Genomic DNA, 18749 nt, shown 5'->3' with positions numbered 1-18749 from the left:
CATTGGCTCCAAGACACTTCCTCTGATTTAGGAAGGCAAGGTCCTGGATAAGAATGACAAGATGATAATTCCAAAAGGTGAGAGATTATGAAATATTTTACCTGTTCCTCACCAACTCGCTTCAGTAGTCTAGTATTGGGAATATTTTGAAGAGATGGAAACACGTATTGTGATAGCTTCTCATTACTTTCTTTACCATTGATCACCTGTCTAGGGCCTTTTTAATTACAGAATAAAGCCAGGGTTGTTTCATTCATTTACAGAATATTAACTCAATTGCATAGTTATTAAGCTTAGTAAAAAATAGTATCATGAGAAAAAGAGATCAAGAATGAATATGCTCATAGAAAGTGTCAGCATAGACACTGTGGAATGTCTTAGCTAGCCCTGGTTTCTGAGAAAAAAATTAAATGGTTTTTGTGAATAATTAAATTTTTATCAAGGTGTTTTTAAATCACTTATAACAGAAGATGGATGCTTATTATTCAGATTGAAAGAATTCCTTTAAATTCTTTGAAGTCAGATGGAAAAAAAACGATCTCAGTAGAATTGGAAATTAGCTTCTGGAAATTAAATCATAGTCTTGAGGTTGGAAAGTCCTTAGAATTTATTTGAGACCATCACCCATCTGGCTCTTACATGAATAGATAACTTCTAAGGAACATTCTACGTCTAAAATGAAATGATTTCTATGAAATAACAGCAATGTGGACGAGGAAATCCTAACACTGCTTTGTGCTGAGAATGTTATATTATTGTCATAAAATATCATAATTCTACACTTTGTTATTTTTATGGGAATACCTTGTTTTGAAATGAAAATCTACCTAAAATATTTATATTTCCACTAGAGTTGTTTGATAGGTTTGCTAGTTATTTGCTTAAACTCTTTTAAAAAATTTTTTCTGAGGCTTATGAATCTTTGGATTATAAAATGAGACACTTTTGTATTAATTCCATCAGAGTAGCTGAGTCATGAGTTACAGTACAGGGGTCAAGCTGTGTGACCTCTAATGTCAAATGACTGGGTTTGTATCTACATCTCTTCCACTCACTAGATGTACAGGCTTGGACAAATAACCTAACCATTGTGTTCCTCAGTTTCCTCATCTGTAAAATGGGGGGGAAGTGTGTCATAGAAATTGCATGACATAAAATATTTAACATACTTAGCTTAATGCATGTCACAGGTAGGCACTTAATAGATATTGCTTATAATAAGTATTAAATTCAATAAGACAAATATTTATTGAGGACCTGCTGTGTGCTTGACTCTCTGCTAAACCTTTGAAGGGAGGGGAGTTATTGGTGGTGTTTCTTGGGAAAAGTCTAGAATGCATTATTTAAAGACAGTAAACTCTTTGGTGCATGGATCCTATTGCCTTGTGTCTAGCAATGTGCCTGGAATATAGCAGACACTGAATACATATTTTTGAATGAACGAATAGGATGGTCTGAAAATCCTCAGGAAAAATAATAATTACTGAGAACTGGTGAGTCAACTCTCCTCCTTTGTCTTTTTGACTTAGTAGAGAAGAGGAATGTAGTAGATACTATGCGTCTGTATTTCAACAAGATATTTGACAGTATCTCTTGACGACGGTCTTGTTATCTTGTTGAAATACAGACGCATAGTATCTACTATGGAGACATAGTAGAAAGGAGACATTAATAGTAGATCGTGGTGTCTTTGGGAGGATTTGTAACTGGATAAACAGCTTTTCTCGAAGGTTGCTAAATAATAGATCAATGTCAACCTGAAGGCCTCTTTCCTGCGCCAATTTCTCTTCAACATTTGCATTATTAATGGAGCAGGTAGACATATAGAAGACATGCAAATAGAACAATATTTGGAGGGATAGAAAATGCATTATCTCTTAGCAGACTGAAATAAAATTCAAATCTAAAAGAAAGAAAGAAACACAATAGGATTAAATAAAGAGTCCTACACAGAATTGTACAGCAATAATGTGGGGGGGAAATATGACTTGTAGAATTTAGGGGAACAGAGGTCCAAATCAAGTCTGTAAATATAATAGCCCCAAATTCGTCTGAACTTGGGCTAAATTAACAGATCTTCAGTTTCTAGCAAAAGGGAGGTGGTCACACCTGCTTACTGTTGTGTTGGTCTGACTACAGCTGTCGTACTGCCATCAGAGCCCATGGTCCAGAGCCACTTTTAGAAAGAGATGGATAAACGAGTGTGTTTACAAGAAAGCAATCAACATGGTGGAGGAAGGTGAACCCACATCATAGGAAGAACAGTTGTCCAGGTCTGGGCGGAGAAGCCTCAGTGGAGACCTGACAACCTTCCTGAGAGATGTTTTTTTTTTTTTTTTTGCGGTACGCGGGCCTCTCACTGTTGTTGCCTCTCCCGTTGCGGAGCACAGGCTCCGGACGCGCAGGCCCAGCGGCCATGGCTCACGGGCCCAGCCACTCTGCGGCATGTGGGATCTTCCCGGACCAGGGCACGAACCCATGTCCGCTGCATCGGTAGGCGGACTCTCAACCACTGCGCCACCAGGGAAGCCCGTGAAAGATGTTTAAAGGGCTCTCATGTGGCAGAGGAGCACATTTTCTCAACATGGTCCTGAGAACTAGAACTAGGATTATAGAATACTTATTCGAGGAGATGGATTCAACTTAAGTGTATTTCCTAATTGTTAAAGCTGGCCAAAGATGAAGGGCTGTGTGGGATATAGTAAACTTCCTGTCACTTTGCTGTTCAAGCTGAGGCTGGATAATTACTTGTTGGGCATCTTGGAAATGGAATTTACAAGTGGGGCTACCTAATGCTCTTCAGCTCTGAAATCAGGTGATTCTAGAGAAAAGGAAGGAGAAGGTAATAAGGAGTGTGTCAGCATACCTGTTCAAGAGCGAGGACAGCTGAAACCACCAGACAACCCCTAGACTTCTACTTCCCCGTTCCAGAGGGGTTCAGTCACAGAAAAATAACAGGTAATGTTTGTTGACTACTTGCAACACGTTAGACGCAGCTAATAAGGCAGCTAAGCTGGGAGGGCAAATTCAACTACTGTCTCCAGCAGAAAAAAAATCACTGGCCTGTATATAATTTCAGAATAATGTATGAAGAAATGCAATGACTCATTATTGAGTTTTTAATGGAAAAAGATTTGACAAGCGCCGAACAGGAACTTCTGCCCTGTTCAGATGAAACAAATATTTTCAGGAACAAATATTGTTAGAGGGAGAATATATGTATATCTATATATGTATTTGTATTTGTATATGTATATATGTACAAATACACATAAACATATGTATATGAACAATACTTTTTATTAAGGTCTAGAGATATTTAATTTTTATTGTTATTGTAGCTAATTAATGTAGTCAGAACTTTTTTACTCACCCTACAATTCAACTGTGTAAATAAAAGGCAGCTATTTTATAATCTATAACGGGCTTCATCTTCCTCAGGAGCTGCCATTCACTAATTAGTGGAAAATAAGTTTGGTCTCATGCAGACAGACACAATAACTTAGGTAAGGAAGCCTTTGCTTGGATCAGGTAAACAGATCAGTCTTTCATATTTCTGCTCCTCCCCAAGCCAAGACACTCTCTCCACCAGGGTTTACCTGCTTTACTATAAATGTGGGTACTTTCCTCTCTTCTCAATGTCACCAAGGTCTGGCCTGCCAGGAAGTGACCTATCTCACCACCTGTAAGGCTCAGTCTGTGAACCAGATACCAGGCCAGTTTTCTGGAAGACTTTGTAAACTTTGGCTCTATAAAATCAACCTTAGTTCCCTCAAAGGGTCTGGTCATATCTGATTAAATGAACCTCATTCTCGTATATGACACTTATCTATGGCATTATTCTTCAAGGATATGAATTTTAATAACTATATAGTTTTCCATAGCTTGGGTGCACAATAATATCTTCTACAAATTCCCTCTTGTTGGACATTTGATAGTGTTTCTAATGTTTTGGCAGTTTACATATGGCAGAGGTGAACATTTTCACATACAAATCTTTTTCCACATCTCTGAATTTCTATATGATAGATTCCTACATTTAGAATTACAGACAAAAGGATAAGTCTTTAAAAGAATCATGTCATCATACCAGCTTGTGATAAGGGCATGTCTGTGAATAATTTGCCTTTTCACGGGCCATGTCTGCTCTATTCTTTTCCATTCTCTTGTTTATATTCCTCTAGAAATCCACATAATTGTGAACCTAAAACTCCTTCCTATTCTATGTGAGTGTCATTTTCAAAAACTAGCATACATCTTCAGCCATCTCTGTCACAATTGAAATTGCCTTGGAAATCAATAGGAGGGAGTAAAAATGTCTAATTTTCTAATATGAAACTAGAGATAAGCAAAACTAGTATGACAGGTTTTATCACTAATATTTTTACTTAGAAATTAAGCCTCAGTTAGTGCAGCCCCAAAATTGGATGTGAACTTGGCAAAAACATACATATGACGTGGAGGAAAAATACAAGGTTAATCTATTCTTTTGCTAATTTTAAGAGTAGAATATATTTGATCATTCAATTATTTATTTATTCAGCAAATACTTAGTGAATTCTTATTACATACCAGATATCATACTTAGTGTCTAGAAAACAATATGTCCACTTCACCTTTTTATATCCTTTCTAAAATGTTGAGTTGTAACTTTTTGAGGCAACATAAAAGTAGCATTCATTTTCTGGACTAACATTGTGTGTGTGTGTGTGTGTGTGTGTGTGTGTGTGTGTGTGTGTGTGTGGTTTATCAGAACTAGTTGTGCCGTTAAGGAAGATGCTATTTCAACTGGTCTAGTTCTCCTTGTCATTCATAGGATTTCTCTCTAATAGAAAAGGCAAATACCACGAAGAGGGAATTGCTGTAACTTATTACTTGTAAATAGAAGTTACCTTTGTCTGTGCGTTGGAACCCAATTCTGACAGTTTCACGTCCCTCTGAAATATCTTGGGGACTAGTTGACTCTGTTGCTGAAATCAGCCTAATAAAGCCATTTATCTGATTTGTCACTTTGTGCTACAGGATTCTGAAAAAGCAAAAGTGTGTAGCCACCAAATAAAAAACAAAGCTGTAACAACATTTTATTTATTTTGATTTCCATATGTCTTCAGTATTACATAGATGAAGGTCAAAATGAAGAAAAATGAGAATGAATATTGTTTTGTGTATGAAAACTGTCTTTTTCTAATAAAACCAAAATGTAAAAATGCCTTTTAACTAAAGCTACTCCTCTCATGGGACAAATCCTTAGGATTCCCTCTGGGACCTCTAATAGATAAGCTCCTTGCTCCAAAACCATTGCACTTTCAACGTAAAAGAAAATTTCCTCAGAATATCAGCGTCCCCAGTTCCACACAGCAGAACCTGCACCTCTTTCAGAACCTCAGAGTGTTTATTTTGGGGCTGGCCCTGTATAAAGAACACCAAATATTACTGTATTGCCCTTTTCTTATCCCCTCCTGTCACCTTCCACTAGATTCAGTCTTAGACCCTTTACCGTCTTCCCCACCCCATGTCACCCTCAGCAAATATTCCAAGAGATCCTGGTCCTCCATGGGGGGCCAGTATGGTGTTACTGGCATTTTAAAAGGGACACTGGGACTTCCCTGGTGGCGCAGCGGTTGGGAGTCCGCCTGCCGATGCAGGGGACGCGGGTTCATGCCCCAGTCCGGGAAGATCCCACATGCCGCGGAGCGGCTGGGCCCGTGAGCCATGGCCGCTGAGCCTGCGCATCTGGAGCCTGTGCTGCGCAACGGGAGAGGCCATAGCAGTGAGAGGCCCGCGTACCGCAAAAAGAAACAAAAAACACACACAAAAAAAGGGACACTGGAAGATGGAACAATAAGCCCCAAGGGACAGACTCTCTCACTGATGTAACAGAATTACACCGATGTGACAGGTGCTGAGGTAGGGTGATATTTATGAACACAAAGTCCTTCCTTGCAACATGGAAGCATCTGTCCACTCTGGGAACTCTTAAGACCAGTCCTGTTTAGAACCCACAGAGACGGTTTCAATTTTTTATGCCTAAGACAGAGCATGTGAGTGAGTGATGTAAGCAGACTTGGATGTAATTGGAAGCAAGCCAACCAAGCAATTCACGGGGAACGAAGTTATGCTGGGCCCTGTCCAGGGGGAAGGAGGACCTTGGTCCCACGCTTTAGGAGCTCACAGGTTTCAAGGGAAGGTCTGAGGGGCCTCACAAACTCATCAACAGTATTGTGGCAGCCGGATTGTGGATTGAGGGGAGTTTAGAGAATTCAGCGCCGAGAGGCATCATATACCCATGTTCACCCCTGCATCATACCTGCAACATCGTCCCAACCCCTTGGCCACTTCAGTCAGGCACAAACTGGAATGTTGATCCAATTTTTTAGGCAGTAATGTTTAGATTCCAGGACAAAAAGTATAGAATAAAAGCAAGTTTACGATACCTCAGACCACCGTAAGCAACACAAATCTCCATTGCACAGAGCTGACGATAAAGATTGATGTGTCCCTGGAAGCTATTTTTTATTTTTGGAAGTTATTGTCATCAAGAGCTGACTGTTAAGAGCAAGATCAGAATGTTTTCTTTTAAGTACAACAGACTGTGGGTTGTTTTCCTGCAGCTTTGGAAAGACATTAAAAATGAAGTTACCGTACTCTATCCAGACCCTACTTAGCAGTTCTGTGACATTGGGTGGGTCTCTCAACCTCTTGAAGCCTAAGTTTCCACTTATGTACAATAAATCTCTAATACCTACAAAGTAGAATTGGAGGATTTAAAACAAGGCAGTGTACGCAAAGTGCTTTGCGTGGTGCTTGAAACAAAGCAAGCACTCAATAACTTACGGCTATTATCATAATCACCATTTTTATTATTACCAAAGTTATTCTAAAACTTACAGGATAACCAAATCCTTTCCCCACCATCTTACTCTAGGATTTTACTCAGCCCATCTGACAGTAAGCTAAAAATTCTTGATATCTGAATAATACATTTAGCATTTGGAAATCCTTTATTTAGTGGTTCTTTTCCTGGGGTACATGAAAGGGCTTCAGAGGATCCATGAATTCCCTAAAATTTTATGCAGAATTTTGAGTGGGCATGCATCCCTCCAGAGAGAGAATCCATTGCTTTCATCAAACGTGTTCCTGACTCTAAACAAGGTTAACCAGTGCCTGAACTGAAAGGCTAACTTTCCAATGATAGTCCCAATTATTTTGTAAATCAGCTACTTATGGAGAATAAATAAATCTCACTAATGGGCTTATCCAGAAAAAGACTGACAAATGATTATCTAGAAAAGATCAATTAATTATCTAGACTGAGAAGTGGGGTTTTTGTGAATAGGTCTTAAAAGATGTCAAAATATTATTTGGCCTTTCCTCAGACTCCTGGTTGGTGCTTTATTTAAATAATTTTAAATAAAGGCTGGCAGTAGACAGATATATCTCCTTTTGCTCTTCTCATTGCATCTTGATGTCTCTGGTTCTGTTCCAATGATGCTCCCTTGATTGTCTGTCTGACACCTTAGAGTACCTGCGCACAGGTCTTCAGTTCATCCCAAGCTTTCAGGAAAATGTTGGAGACAGTTTATTTTAGATGGGAGATGTTCCATGTAGTAGCAAGACTTTCCTCACCATTTAGATCCTGCTGTTGTTAGGGATACAAAATAGTTAAGAGTCTTAGATAACATCCTTCTGGATGGTAGTTAAAAGGACATTAAAAAAAAAAAAACTTTCCACAGAGCAACTCAGTTCTCTTAGGAGTCTGTGGTGTCTCACGTACTGGAAGCCCAAATTTCAAACAGGTTTAGAGTTAAGCTGGTGATTTAAATAGGCGAAAGTCTCTGGATCCCATTACTAATCCCAGAGCCATGCAATCTCCTCATCTCCACAGTGACATTAGTGAGACAGGCGACGGGTGATGCCACACTGCTAACTTCATCGTCTAATCATGCTGCCAGAAGGGACTCAGGACTTGTCTGCCAGTAATGAGTCAACAACTTTTTCCCAGTGGCCACTGAGAATGGCACTTTCCTATAGTTGATTAGGAGGTGGAATTAGAGAGAAAAGACATAAAGGACAAAGAAAGTAAGGTGTTGTTTTTTTTTCCCTCAGAAACCTAATAGTCCAAGTGAGAATACAAAACATGAAAATGTGAAGAACTTGCAAAGCTAATACAAAATGAGTGTAAATCCAGATGTTGGAAAAATACTATATAAGAGGAGATATTCATGGATGAAGAGGTCCAGAGAGGAGCTGAAGAATTTCAGCAAGGGCTTCCTTCCAAAGGAGGAATGGCTGGAGCCGGGCTTGAGGCCATGGGGACCATGAGTTGGAACAGCTGGGAGGGCCTTGTGAATGAAGGGGAATCAGATATAAAAGCACAGATGCGAGAAAAATGAAGCCAGACAGAGGGTGGGCAATCAGATTCATTTAGTTAGAAGATTCCATACTTGAGGAAAATGGTCAACTCTAAGAATAAAGCAGAACTTAGATTATGTTAGGTTCACTTATTAGCTCATTTAACACCCATTTATAGTCCACATACCTTAAGATGGTACTTCTCTTGGCTCTGAAAGCAGACTAATTCTCTGCTCTTATTGGGTCACATTCTCGGAGAAGGTAGACAATGAACAGAGAAACAATAGATTTTTTTAAATACCACTTGAGTCTGTTTGGTGAATAAGGTCCCTCGGGTACGTGTCAGACCTTTGAGATTGCTGAGATACCATGGCTTTCTTTCTGAAGGAGAGTAACCAAATCCTGAGGCCCTTCCACTTTGGGAAAAGATTGGAAGACTGGATGGTAAGAGGTGTCATGTCTATCTCTCCTCATTTATTATCCAAAACACTAAATAATCCGGCCTCTTTTTGTTTAACTTTCTGGTGTTAAAAAATTTTCAGCTGAGTTCAGGAATCCCACAAGCTATAAGCACTTTGGTGCAGATGAAGAAAAGATGCTGCTTCCTCGGAGAAGCACCCTCTCAGCGTGCACAACTCGAGTAGGGGAGATTTGGCTGGATTTCGTCAACCAGGAACACTTGGGTAGCGCACATCCTGCACAACCGTTCATGGTGGCTCTGGTTTGGTTGAAACAAGTGGATTAGGGAGAACTGAACTAGCCATCAATAAATGACGTAAGTCAGTCCAGAAGCCTCTCTGTTTTCGACTCTTTTCTTCAAAAGCAGGAGTCCATTTTAACCCTGCTTATTGTTTAACAGTTCCCACAATTAAGCCTCACTTAATAAAGCTGGTCCTTACCACACCCGTCCTTATATTAGCAGTTCCAGCCTCCCTAACTGCATTAAGGATGCCCTTCTGTCAAGGTGTGAGAAAGGATCTTTCCATGGCCAGGAATGCATGTAGCACAAGTCCATAAAGGTGGATATCCTGGAGCACCCAGAGAGCCATGTGGTCTATCAAACCCATCTAAACTGGTCAGTAAAGAAGTCCTCCAAGTGCCTAAGGCTGTTTTTGGCAGGTTAACCCTCTCCTGTTTTATTTTATTTTTATTATTATTATTTTTTGCGGTACGCGGGCCTCTTACTGTTGTGGCCTCTCCCGTCGCGGAGCATAGGCTCCGGACGCGCAGGCTCAGCGGCCATGGCTCACGAGCCCAGCCGCTCCGCGGCATGTGGGATCTTCCCAGACCGGGGCACGAACCCATGTCCCCTGCATCGGCAGGCGGACTCTCAACCACTGCGCCACCAGGGAAGCCCTCTCTTGTTTTATTTTAAAGTTCTGGACTTCTGAAAGCTGTTCACTTCATTGTGAGACTAGACAGTCTTTTCTCAAGAAGAACAGTGCTTAAAAGTTCTCAGTTCCTTCTATTTGAAGTTTCCTTCCTGTCTTCTCCACTTGCTCTATCAAATTTCCTGACGGCAGGGCTAAGTTACTACATTTGTGACATCCTGTTCTCTCCAACTGTAAATCAACATATGTTCATTGGGAAGCTTCCCCATGCCAGGCACCTTTTAGAGTTGCAGGCGTTGCAGAGATAAGTGAGGTAGAGCCCTTCACCTCAAAGAACGTAGATTTTGGTAGAAGGAGTTGAACCCAAATACAGAAATAACTGCAATTCAAGGCAGCCAACTCAAACCATGGGTGTGAAGAAAGGACTAAATCAGCAAAAAAAAAAAAAAAAAAAAAACCCCACACACATGGCTTCCCTGGTGGCGCAGTGGTTGGGAGTCCACCTGCCGATGCAGGGGACACGGGTTCGTGCCCCAGGCCGGGAGGATCCCACATGCCGCAGAGCGGCTGGGCCCGTGAGCCATGGCCGCTGAGCCTGCGCGTCTGGAGCCTGTGCTCCGCAACGGGAGAGGCCACAGCGGTGAGAGGCCCGCGTACCACAAAAAAAGCAAACAAAAAAACCACACACAACAGACAGAGAATAAAGAAAAAGTAAAGAATGTGAAAGGCTCACTGTTCTTTATTCCTAACCCTGTCTGTCTTCTCAGAGTTTTGAACTTCTAATGTGCTGTGTAGAACAGTGTCTTGAGAAAAAACATGGGCCAAATTAGCATAAGTCAGAAGTGTGGAAAAAGTAATTCTTGTAAGCCCAACTATAGTCATTACTCAAAAGAAAGTCAAAAATTAGAAAATGTAGACACCCAAAGGGCAGGTAATTAAGGTTTCAAAAGTTAGAATGGGTGTTATATATACAATATGGATTAAAGTATTCACTGCATTGTGTTTGTTAAATGAGGAAAAGTGAATGCATTTTCATTTTGCGTCTTTCAGGTAAACTCTATATGCGGTTCTGTGGCATTTGCTGATAATAAGAATTTGCCTCTTTCAAAATTATATTCCGTCATGGATGCTAATGATGACCCCGATGAAGATCATCTTACAAGTTATGATGTTCAGCTCAGTATTCAAGAATCCATTGAAGCCAGCAAGACTGTGTTATATCCTGAAAGGTAACATTCAAATTGACTATCCTCACCCAGACTTTTTCATGGCCTTCATTTTGTTGTAAAATGAAATGAACGACATTTCCGGAGCCCTCCTCCAGGAAAATGCTTCCCTTTCTTTTCTGGCGAGGAATTAAATACCGTACAGGAGCCCCTGTGCACAGGTTTAGCTATTTGATCTTCTACACATCCCCATCTCCTGTGGAATATGGAGATTACCTAGATGGGAAATTCCCAGTTGAATTTGGTTGTATATGATCGCCTATTTCCTAAATTCCTACGGAATCAAACAGGACAATAAATAATGTGAACCAATTTGCAAGCACTGTTTATACCACTAACGTATAGCTAAGTATACAGAATCTGTTCTGCTACTGACTCAGGCACCCTTTATAAGAAATGTTGCACCTTTAAAATACGAAGAATAATGCTAACTCACCTAGCCTGTAAGTTTAACGAGTGGGAAAAGAGTTGAACGATTTCATTATATATGACAAAGTCATATATAAACCAGAGCCTATTTAATTATCTACTATTCAAGTGACAGCAGTTAACAAATTTCACATAAAATTGGTGCTTTGTGTTGGCAAGAGTTATAGAGTCTAAAACTGCCAAAGTAAATTTTTGTCTTGAATAGCATACATTATACTTCTGACAAAAACAAACTTTAGTTTACCTTTACATTCTATTATAGTATTTAGAATCCTGTATTCTGAAATTCTGAAGTGCTTTTGAAAAGGTTCAGTGCTATAAAATTATTGCTTTTGAGCTTTTAAAAAATGGACATATTACATTTAAATTTCTGCTCTCGTTAATTTTTCCCTCATCTGCAACAGATTTTAAAACTTCAGAGTTCCCAGGAAGGCATTCACAGTCCTAGAATACCAGTGGATGCTTCTGCTTTAATAGAATTAAATCAAGTTCTTATGAAATACCTTGTTGCCTCTGAATAAACACACACACCAGAGAACTTCCTTGAGGGCTGACAATGACCTGCTGGGCCAGTGATTGGGAGTTTGTTCGGTAAATGCTCAGCCTATATTTCACTTGTGGATCAGTTGCTTAAAGACTCTAACATGCAGCGTAGAGCATACACTCCCAAGTAAGCAATCATTCATTAGCAATTATTAAGTTCAAAGCAACAAACCTTTATTGAGCATAGTGTTTTTAAAGTTGGGAGAAGCCTTAGAGATGTTCCTATTTAATCCCCTCATTCTACCAATGTAGGAACCACCATCCAGAGAGGTTACTGGCCTCCCCAGGATCACAAAACCACAAAACCTGAACCCAGCTCTTCTGACTCTGACTCCAGTTGTTTACCCCTTTTTTCATTGCCTACAACTAATTTCAGAGACGATATTGTAATCTTCTGTTTCTCCATCGTCACTAGTGTTCTTAGGTCCAATGTATCATAAATACACTCTGTATCTGACTTTTAGACATTTATGTTTTTAAAGTAGATAAAATCAGTTGTGTGCATTTCTTTTAGATCTTGATTATTAAAAGTATGTGCAAAAACTAAATAAATGTTTTGGTTCCTTGAAGTATACCATGAATACAAATATGGCTTGTTTTTCTTTCTCTGTAGATTTGTACCACTAAGTGATCAGAAGAGAAAGCTGGTGGAAGCCATAAAGCAAGGTAAGTGGGTGTATCACCTACAGTAGATTCTACTTGGCCAAGAGATTTGTTATCAGCCCATGTGTTTATTTTAGGTCACATTCTTGAGCTCCAGGAGTATGTGAAATATAAATATGCATTGGAGGAGGCTGATGAAAAAGGATGGTTTCCATTGCATGAAGCTGTTGTTCAACCCATTCGACAAATACTTGAGGTTGTCCTGGATGGTAAGAGAACATAAAATCCCCTTGACCAGACTGAAGCCATAATGTAGATGTTATGGAGTAATCCCAATGAACATAACAAGTGAAAAGAAAAATTAGAATAAAAGATGATTTGCAGTTTGGAAAAGGCAGTACTCATGCTTTAAACTGAGTACAAAGATCAGTACATTTTGTGGGGTTCAGGGCTCACCCTTTGCATCCTCCTAAAAGTATGGCACAGGCTGGTGGGAAGATGTTTGGTGATTATCACTTAAAAGTTTGTCTGCAGCATGAATTAATTTATATAAAATAAAGCTTTTTGCTTTTAGAAGTCAGTTTTAAATTTTCGTCTTGAATTGTCTCTTGAGTTAGTGGTATCCAAAAGAGTATTATTTAGTACAACAAGTAGTACTTACAATATCTATCCTTATATTACATTAATTTTTTCATAATGCAAACATTAATAATTATTGCGGTAAGCCTACCTAGGGTTAAATATTAATAATAATTCTGATGTTCTAACATAGCATTTTTCACATCTCAGCATCTTATAAACCAATCTGAAAGTGTTCTACTTTTCAACGTTCAATGTTGCTCCCTGATTCTGCTGTAGGAGATAATGATAGCTACTGGATAATTAGCTATCCAGCTAGCCAGCCAGCTAAAAAAATGTTAAAAACAGATAATTAGACAGGTAGACAGATAGTCAGACAGACAGAAATAGATGATGTTAAGCATGGTATTTCTTTTCTGACATATTCTGACTGGATACATTTATTCAAATACTTCTCATTCCCACATTCACAGACTTCATTTGATAAAAAGCAATTTCAGATGCAGTTTAAATAATAATACAAAAGATTGGGGATTTGTTTTACAATTTATTCAGAAATGAGAATTCACAACCCTTTATCATTTTTTTAAAAAGGCACCTTGAGACATAGATGTTGGTTTGCTAGATGTCAACTTGATTAGCAAGACCACGCTCGTCTACTTCTACTCACTGTCATTTGCTAGACTTTAATCATATCTCCTTTTAGTCTCCCCTTTTTCATCAGTTGACTTTGTTCAATCTACTGTAGATAATATTGCATCATTCTGATCTATATGATATCCTTTAAGTAAAGATTTTTAACTTTACACAATGCTTTCATATCTCAGCATCCTATAAGACGCTCTGGGAGTTCAAGACCTCTGATGGAGAAACACCCTTGACTTTGGCAGTCAAAGCTGGTCTGGTGGAAAATGTAAGAACTTTACTAGAGAAAGGAGTGTGCCCAAACACCAAAAATGACAAAGGAGAGACACCCCTTCTGCTTGGTAAATGACCTTTCTTTCTAGAACTTTTATAATTTGAGATAAATAATATTTAATAAGTATTTATTGGAAACCACTGTGTATTGATTGGCTAAAGTTGTGTGACCTCATCTCCTTCCATTCCCTGAGGTCTTCCCGTAACCCCCATCTCACCTGTCCTATGATTTTGTTTTTCTATCCCACAAAGAGGTCAAATGTGAAAGCTCTTTCAGCAACAATTAATCAGGAGGGATCCGAATGAGGAGTTTTATGAGGCCAGGAGTGCCAATTCTAAAGGAATATTCTCTAACTGGGGTCCAGCTATAAGGAAGGCTGCATGTGTGATCTGTAGCCTGAATAAAGAAGCAGAAAGGGAATTCCAAAGAGAGGCATCAGGTCCACAGCAGGACAAGGAAGAAGAACTGAAAGGCAGGAAATCCAGCAGATTCTGAGCACACAGGTGCAGCCCTGGGCACCACTAGGGGGTTGCCACTGTGACACGACACAGGAATGCTTGTAAGCCTGAAGGTGTCGATTATCTATCAGCTTCTTCTCAGGCTTGTGTATCCTGCTGCTTGCTGACAGATAAGAATTAGCAGGTCTGTTTGTAGAAGTAGAGAGAGATGAGATTAACTACAAATGACTAAAGATAACCTTTCCTTCTCTTAGGGACATAGGTGTGGAGTAAGAGTTTCCTTCTCTTAGGGACATAGATGTGGAGTAAGAGTTTCGGCTTTGGCACCTGAGATCCTTGGATTTATTTTGCCCCCCATTTTATTGAGATATAATTGACATATAACATGGTATTAGTTTAAGGTATACAACATGATTTGATATATGTCTATATCACAAAATGATTACTACAAAAAGCTTAGTTAACATACTTCACTTCACATAGTTACACATTGTTTTTTCTTGTGTTGAGAACTTTTTCTTTTTTAATTTATTTATTTTATTTTTGGCTGCGTTGGGTCTTTGTTGCTGCTCACGGGCTTTCTCTAGTTGCAGCGAGCGAGGGCTGCTCTTCGTTGCGGTACGCGGGCTTCTCATTGCGGTGGCTTCTCTTGCTGTGGAGCACAGGCTCTAGGCGCGTGGGCTTCAGCAGATGTGGTGCTCGGGCTCAGAAGTTGTGGCTTGCAAGCTCTAGAGCACAGGCTCAGTAGTTGTGGTGCATGGGCTTAGTTGCTCCGTGACATGTGGGGTCTTCCAGGACCAGGGCTCGAACCCGTGTCCCCAGCGTTGACAGGTGAATTCTTAACCACTGTGCCACCAGGGAAACCCCAAGAACTTTTAAGATCTACTCTCTTAGCAACTTTCCAATATACAATACAGTATGGTTATGTGAATGTTAATTCTAGCTGTGAGATTGTAGTCATGGACCGCAATTTCCTCCAGTATAAAATGGAAATACAACACCACCATGCAGAATTGTTACAAAAAATTAGAGAAAAATATAAATATGTAAAACTCTTGCTACATGGTAGATGCTCAGGAGAAGAGAGACGTTATGAAATAGTGTAGGCGTGGCAGGAAGAGAGGGAGAAGCCTTGAGATTATGCACCAGCAGTCACAGAGGAAGCAAATACAGCATCACGAGCTGTGGGTACAGCGAGAAAACAATACCACAGCTCCTGTCCACACTAAAAATCACTAAAATTTTTATTTATTTGTTTTTTTGCGGTACGCGGGCCTCTCACTGTTGTGGCCTCTCCCGTTGCGGAGCACAGGCTCTGGACACGCAGGCTCAGCGGCCATGGCTCACGGGCCCAGCCGCTCCGCGGCATGTGGGATCTTCCTGGACCGGGGCACGAACCCGTGTCCCCTGCATCGGCAGGCAGACTCTCAACCACTGCCACCAGGGAAGCCCTGAAAATCACTAAAATTTTTAAAACAACCTGAATATAAGTAACAACCCCAATATCGGTAACAGAAAACTTAGACAAGTTGAACATCAGTAAAGTATTTACATTTGACAACATTAACTCAACAACATCAGTGCAACCAACGTTTACTGAAAAGTCCCAGTAAGCCAGCAGGTGCTGGACAGCATGGATAGAAAGATGAATGTTACGATCGTCTTCCTCTCAGTCTAGCAGGAGAGCCTAGATATGATTGAAATAGAGTATTAGTGTATTAATTAATTATTAATAGTATTAATACATGCTATAACAAAGGTGTATATTCAACGTAAATTGGGGAAATAAGAAAGCAGTGAATCTGTGAAGCTTCCAAAGAGAAAGTTGCTCTTGAGTTGTGACTCGGGGGGATGTAAAGGGGATCGTCGGCAGACAGGGGAGGGAAAATCTCCTAGGCAAGCCTTCGCCCCCGGACAAAATTGTTACATGAACAGTGTCACCACAGCATGGGCTCATTCTGATCTGATTCCTTACTTACTCTTGCCCTGTGTCAGAGCTTTCAGCCTTCCCCAATTCAGCTTAAGTTGGACAAACTTATTTTTACAGTTAGGGTAGAGGTAAAGCTTCCATAACAAAACAAACAAACACAGACACACAACACAAACTAACAGCAATGACTTCAAAACAAAGAAGTTCGTTCCTCTCTCACACAACATTTCAGAAGTGAGTGGCCTAGGGCTGGCAGGGTGGATATGCCTCCTTTACACAAGACTTTCAGATGTTACCTTTTCCAGCCAGCAGGGGGGAGGAAAGAGGCAGCCTTGGGAAAGCATGTTGGCCTCTAAGATGACCTAGACATTGTACACAGCACTTCTGTTCATACCATGTTGTTCAGATTTTGTCACATAGCCACACTTAGGTGCCAGGGAAGCCGGGATATTTAGTCTCTACCTGGATAGACTGTGAACAGCTAAAACTTGGGAGCTTCTCTTGCTCGAGGAGAAGGGGAAACACAAGTACTGAGGAAGAGATGATTTTTCTCTGCATACATGTTACCAGCCTTTATGTCACAGTAACATGGTGCTTTTCATAAATGAACGGAACTGTTTTCCTGAGCAAGGACAGATACTAAATGGAATATCACCTCTGGTTGTTTCACCACTATCAGTGTGATCTATTATTTTTGTAAAGGCATATACCATGGAGTATTTGCATGTATTTGTTGGTGTTTCTATAGTCTTTGATTTCTGCAAAAAAGATACCCTTTTCCAGAGTTTGTATACTATCTCACTTTGCAAATATACAATTATTCTCTACTTCCTATTCTCAATCCACTCATGTTCTTAAGGGACAACTAAGTCATGATTATCACTCATTTGTTTTCTTTGGGCTTCATTTAAATTTTTCTTTACTGCTTAATGCCCACAACAGAGCATTAAGTATTTATATGCATTTCAAAGTCTCCATTGTTGATCTCTCTACTCTAGCAATAACTAAAGTATGGGAAAGGGACTTGATCGTTGAGTTATCAGAGTCAAAATAGAATTAACATTTGGAAATAATATTTTTAAAAACCAACTGGTAACATCAAAGGTAAAACCAAAGTCTCATGAAGGAAATATTATGGAGGTGTTCACTTACGTCCCTATCATCCACATTTCTGGAGAATAGGGACTCTCCTTGGGTTACCTTCTTCAGGACATTCGTTGTGGGATCTATGTCAAGTCTTTTTAAGTTCATAGGAAAATGGATCATCCATGGCACTTTCTCAGTTTTTTCTTGAATTTTGGGGCTACTTTTGGCTACTCACAGCCCATTAACATATAAAGGAGAGATAAGAGAAAAAAGTGCTCTTTTAAAAAAAAAATTTTGATGCGCAATGCCATTTTTATTTGTCTTAACCTGTCACCATTATCTTTGTCTTTATTTATGGAATACTCCTTAGATGGAAAAAAAAAATCACTTTTGGTCCCTTCAGGGCCCTTTTTCCCCCATCAGCCACCTGGCCCTTACTTATGGTACTTAGATGTATTACAGTCATGTTATACAGTTACTTGCTGAGTGTAGATATCTCATTTGTGATGAGCTGACAGTTATTAAATGTTTTTTGCCCCCGGACCCCCTCTCTACCCATCCCTCTGAACCTGGTGTAGCCTTTCTCCAGTGGGATAGCCGCAAGATTATCCTGGCCGGTGGGTCCCAGGGTACAGAGGAAGCCGAGGGAACTGTCTGGCACAACATCTCAGTTCCAGTGCCCTCCATTTTCCGAGAACATTATGCCATTTACAATTCAGTTAATTTTACTTCAGACGTTTTCTTTCTCACAGATCAATACATATCCTCTCTACTTCATCTCCTCCTTCAATCTTCAAATCCTTGTCAAGATACCGCAAAAAAAACTCTCTTCTCTATTGGTATGTCATATGAGTCAGAAGATAACTCACTGCCGAGATTAAGTAAATTATATGAGCAAAACACATATATCCCGAAAGAAAATGACAGAATTTTTTTTTTTTATTTTTGCGGTACGCGGGCCTCTCACTGTTGTGGCCTCTCCCGCTGCGGAGCACAGGCTCCGGATGCGCAGGCTCAGCGGCCATGGCTCACGGGCCCAGCCGCTCCGCGGCACGTGGGATCCTCCCGGACCGGGGCACGCACCCGTGTCCCCTGCATCGGCAGGCGGGCTCTCAACCACTGCGCCACCAGGGAAGCCCCGAAATTTTTTTTAAAAAAGAAAAGTGCCAGCAGAGTATAAGGTGTTCAATACTGCCTGTGACCAATGCAAAATTCTCTAATTCCCTAACTCTTCAACTGAGGCTTGTTTCCTCTAAGCATATAAAGATACATATATGTGAAATATATTTTTTA

At 40.1% G+C, this 18749-nt stretch overlaps 1 protein-coding gene across 3 annotated transcripts in view; it reads left to right on the top strand.

The window, feature by feature from the left end:
- The window catches only part of ASB15 (ankyrin repeat and SOCS box containing 15), a 33008-nt gene continuing 14259 nt past the window's right edge, over nt 1-18749 (top strand). For 2 of the 3 annotated variants that reach the window (XM_060156774.1, XM_060156776.1), the window contains exons 1-5: nt 1-77; nt 10734-10912; nt 12495-12547; nt 12622-12753; nt 13891-14049. In XM_060156774.1, the coding sequence (XP_060012757.1) occupies nt 10806-10912; nt 12495-12547; nt 12622-12753; nt 13891-14049 (451 nt within the window). In that variant the 5' untranslated portion in view covers nt 1-77; nt 10734-10805. Of the gene's footprint in view, nt 78-2379; nt 2959-10733; nt 10913-12494; nt 12548-12621; nt 12754-13890; nt 14050-18749 lie in introns of those variants that run through there. The other variant, XM_060156775.1, reaches the window with a different exon arrangement.

This window comes from Lagenorhynchus albirostris, chromosome 8, assembly GCF_949774975.1.
Source record: "Lagenorhynchus albirostris chromosome 8, mLagAlb1.1, whole genome shotgun sequence".
Classification (NCBI taxonomy): Eukaryota; Metazoa; Chordata; class Mammalia; order Artiodactyla; family Delphinidae; genus Lagenorhynchus; species Lagenorhynchus albirostris.
This window is presented reverse-complemented; position numbering and strand designations above follow the sequence as displayed.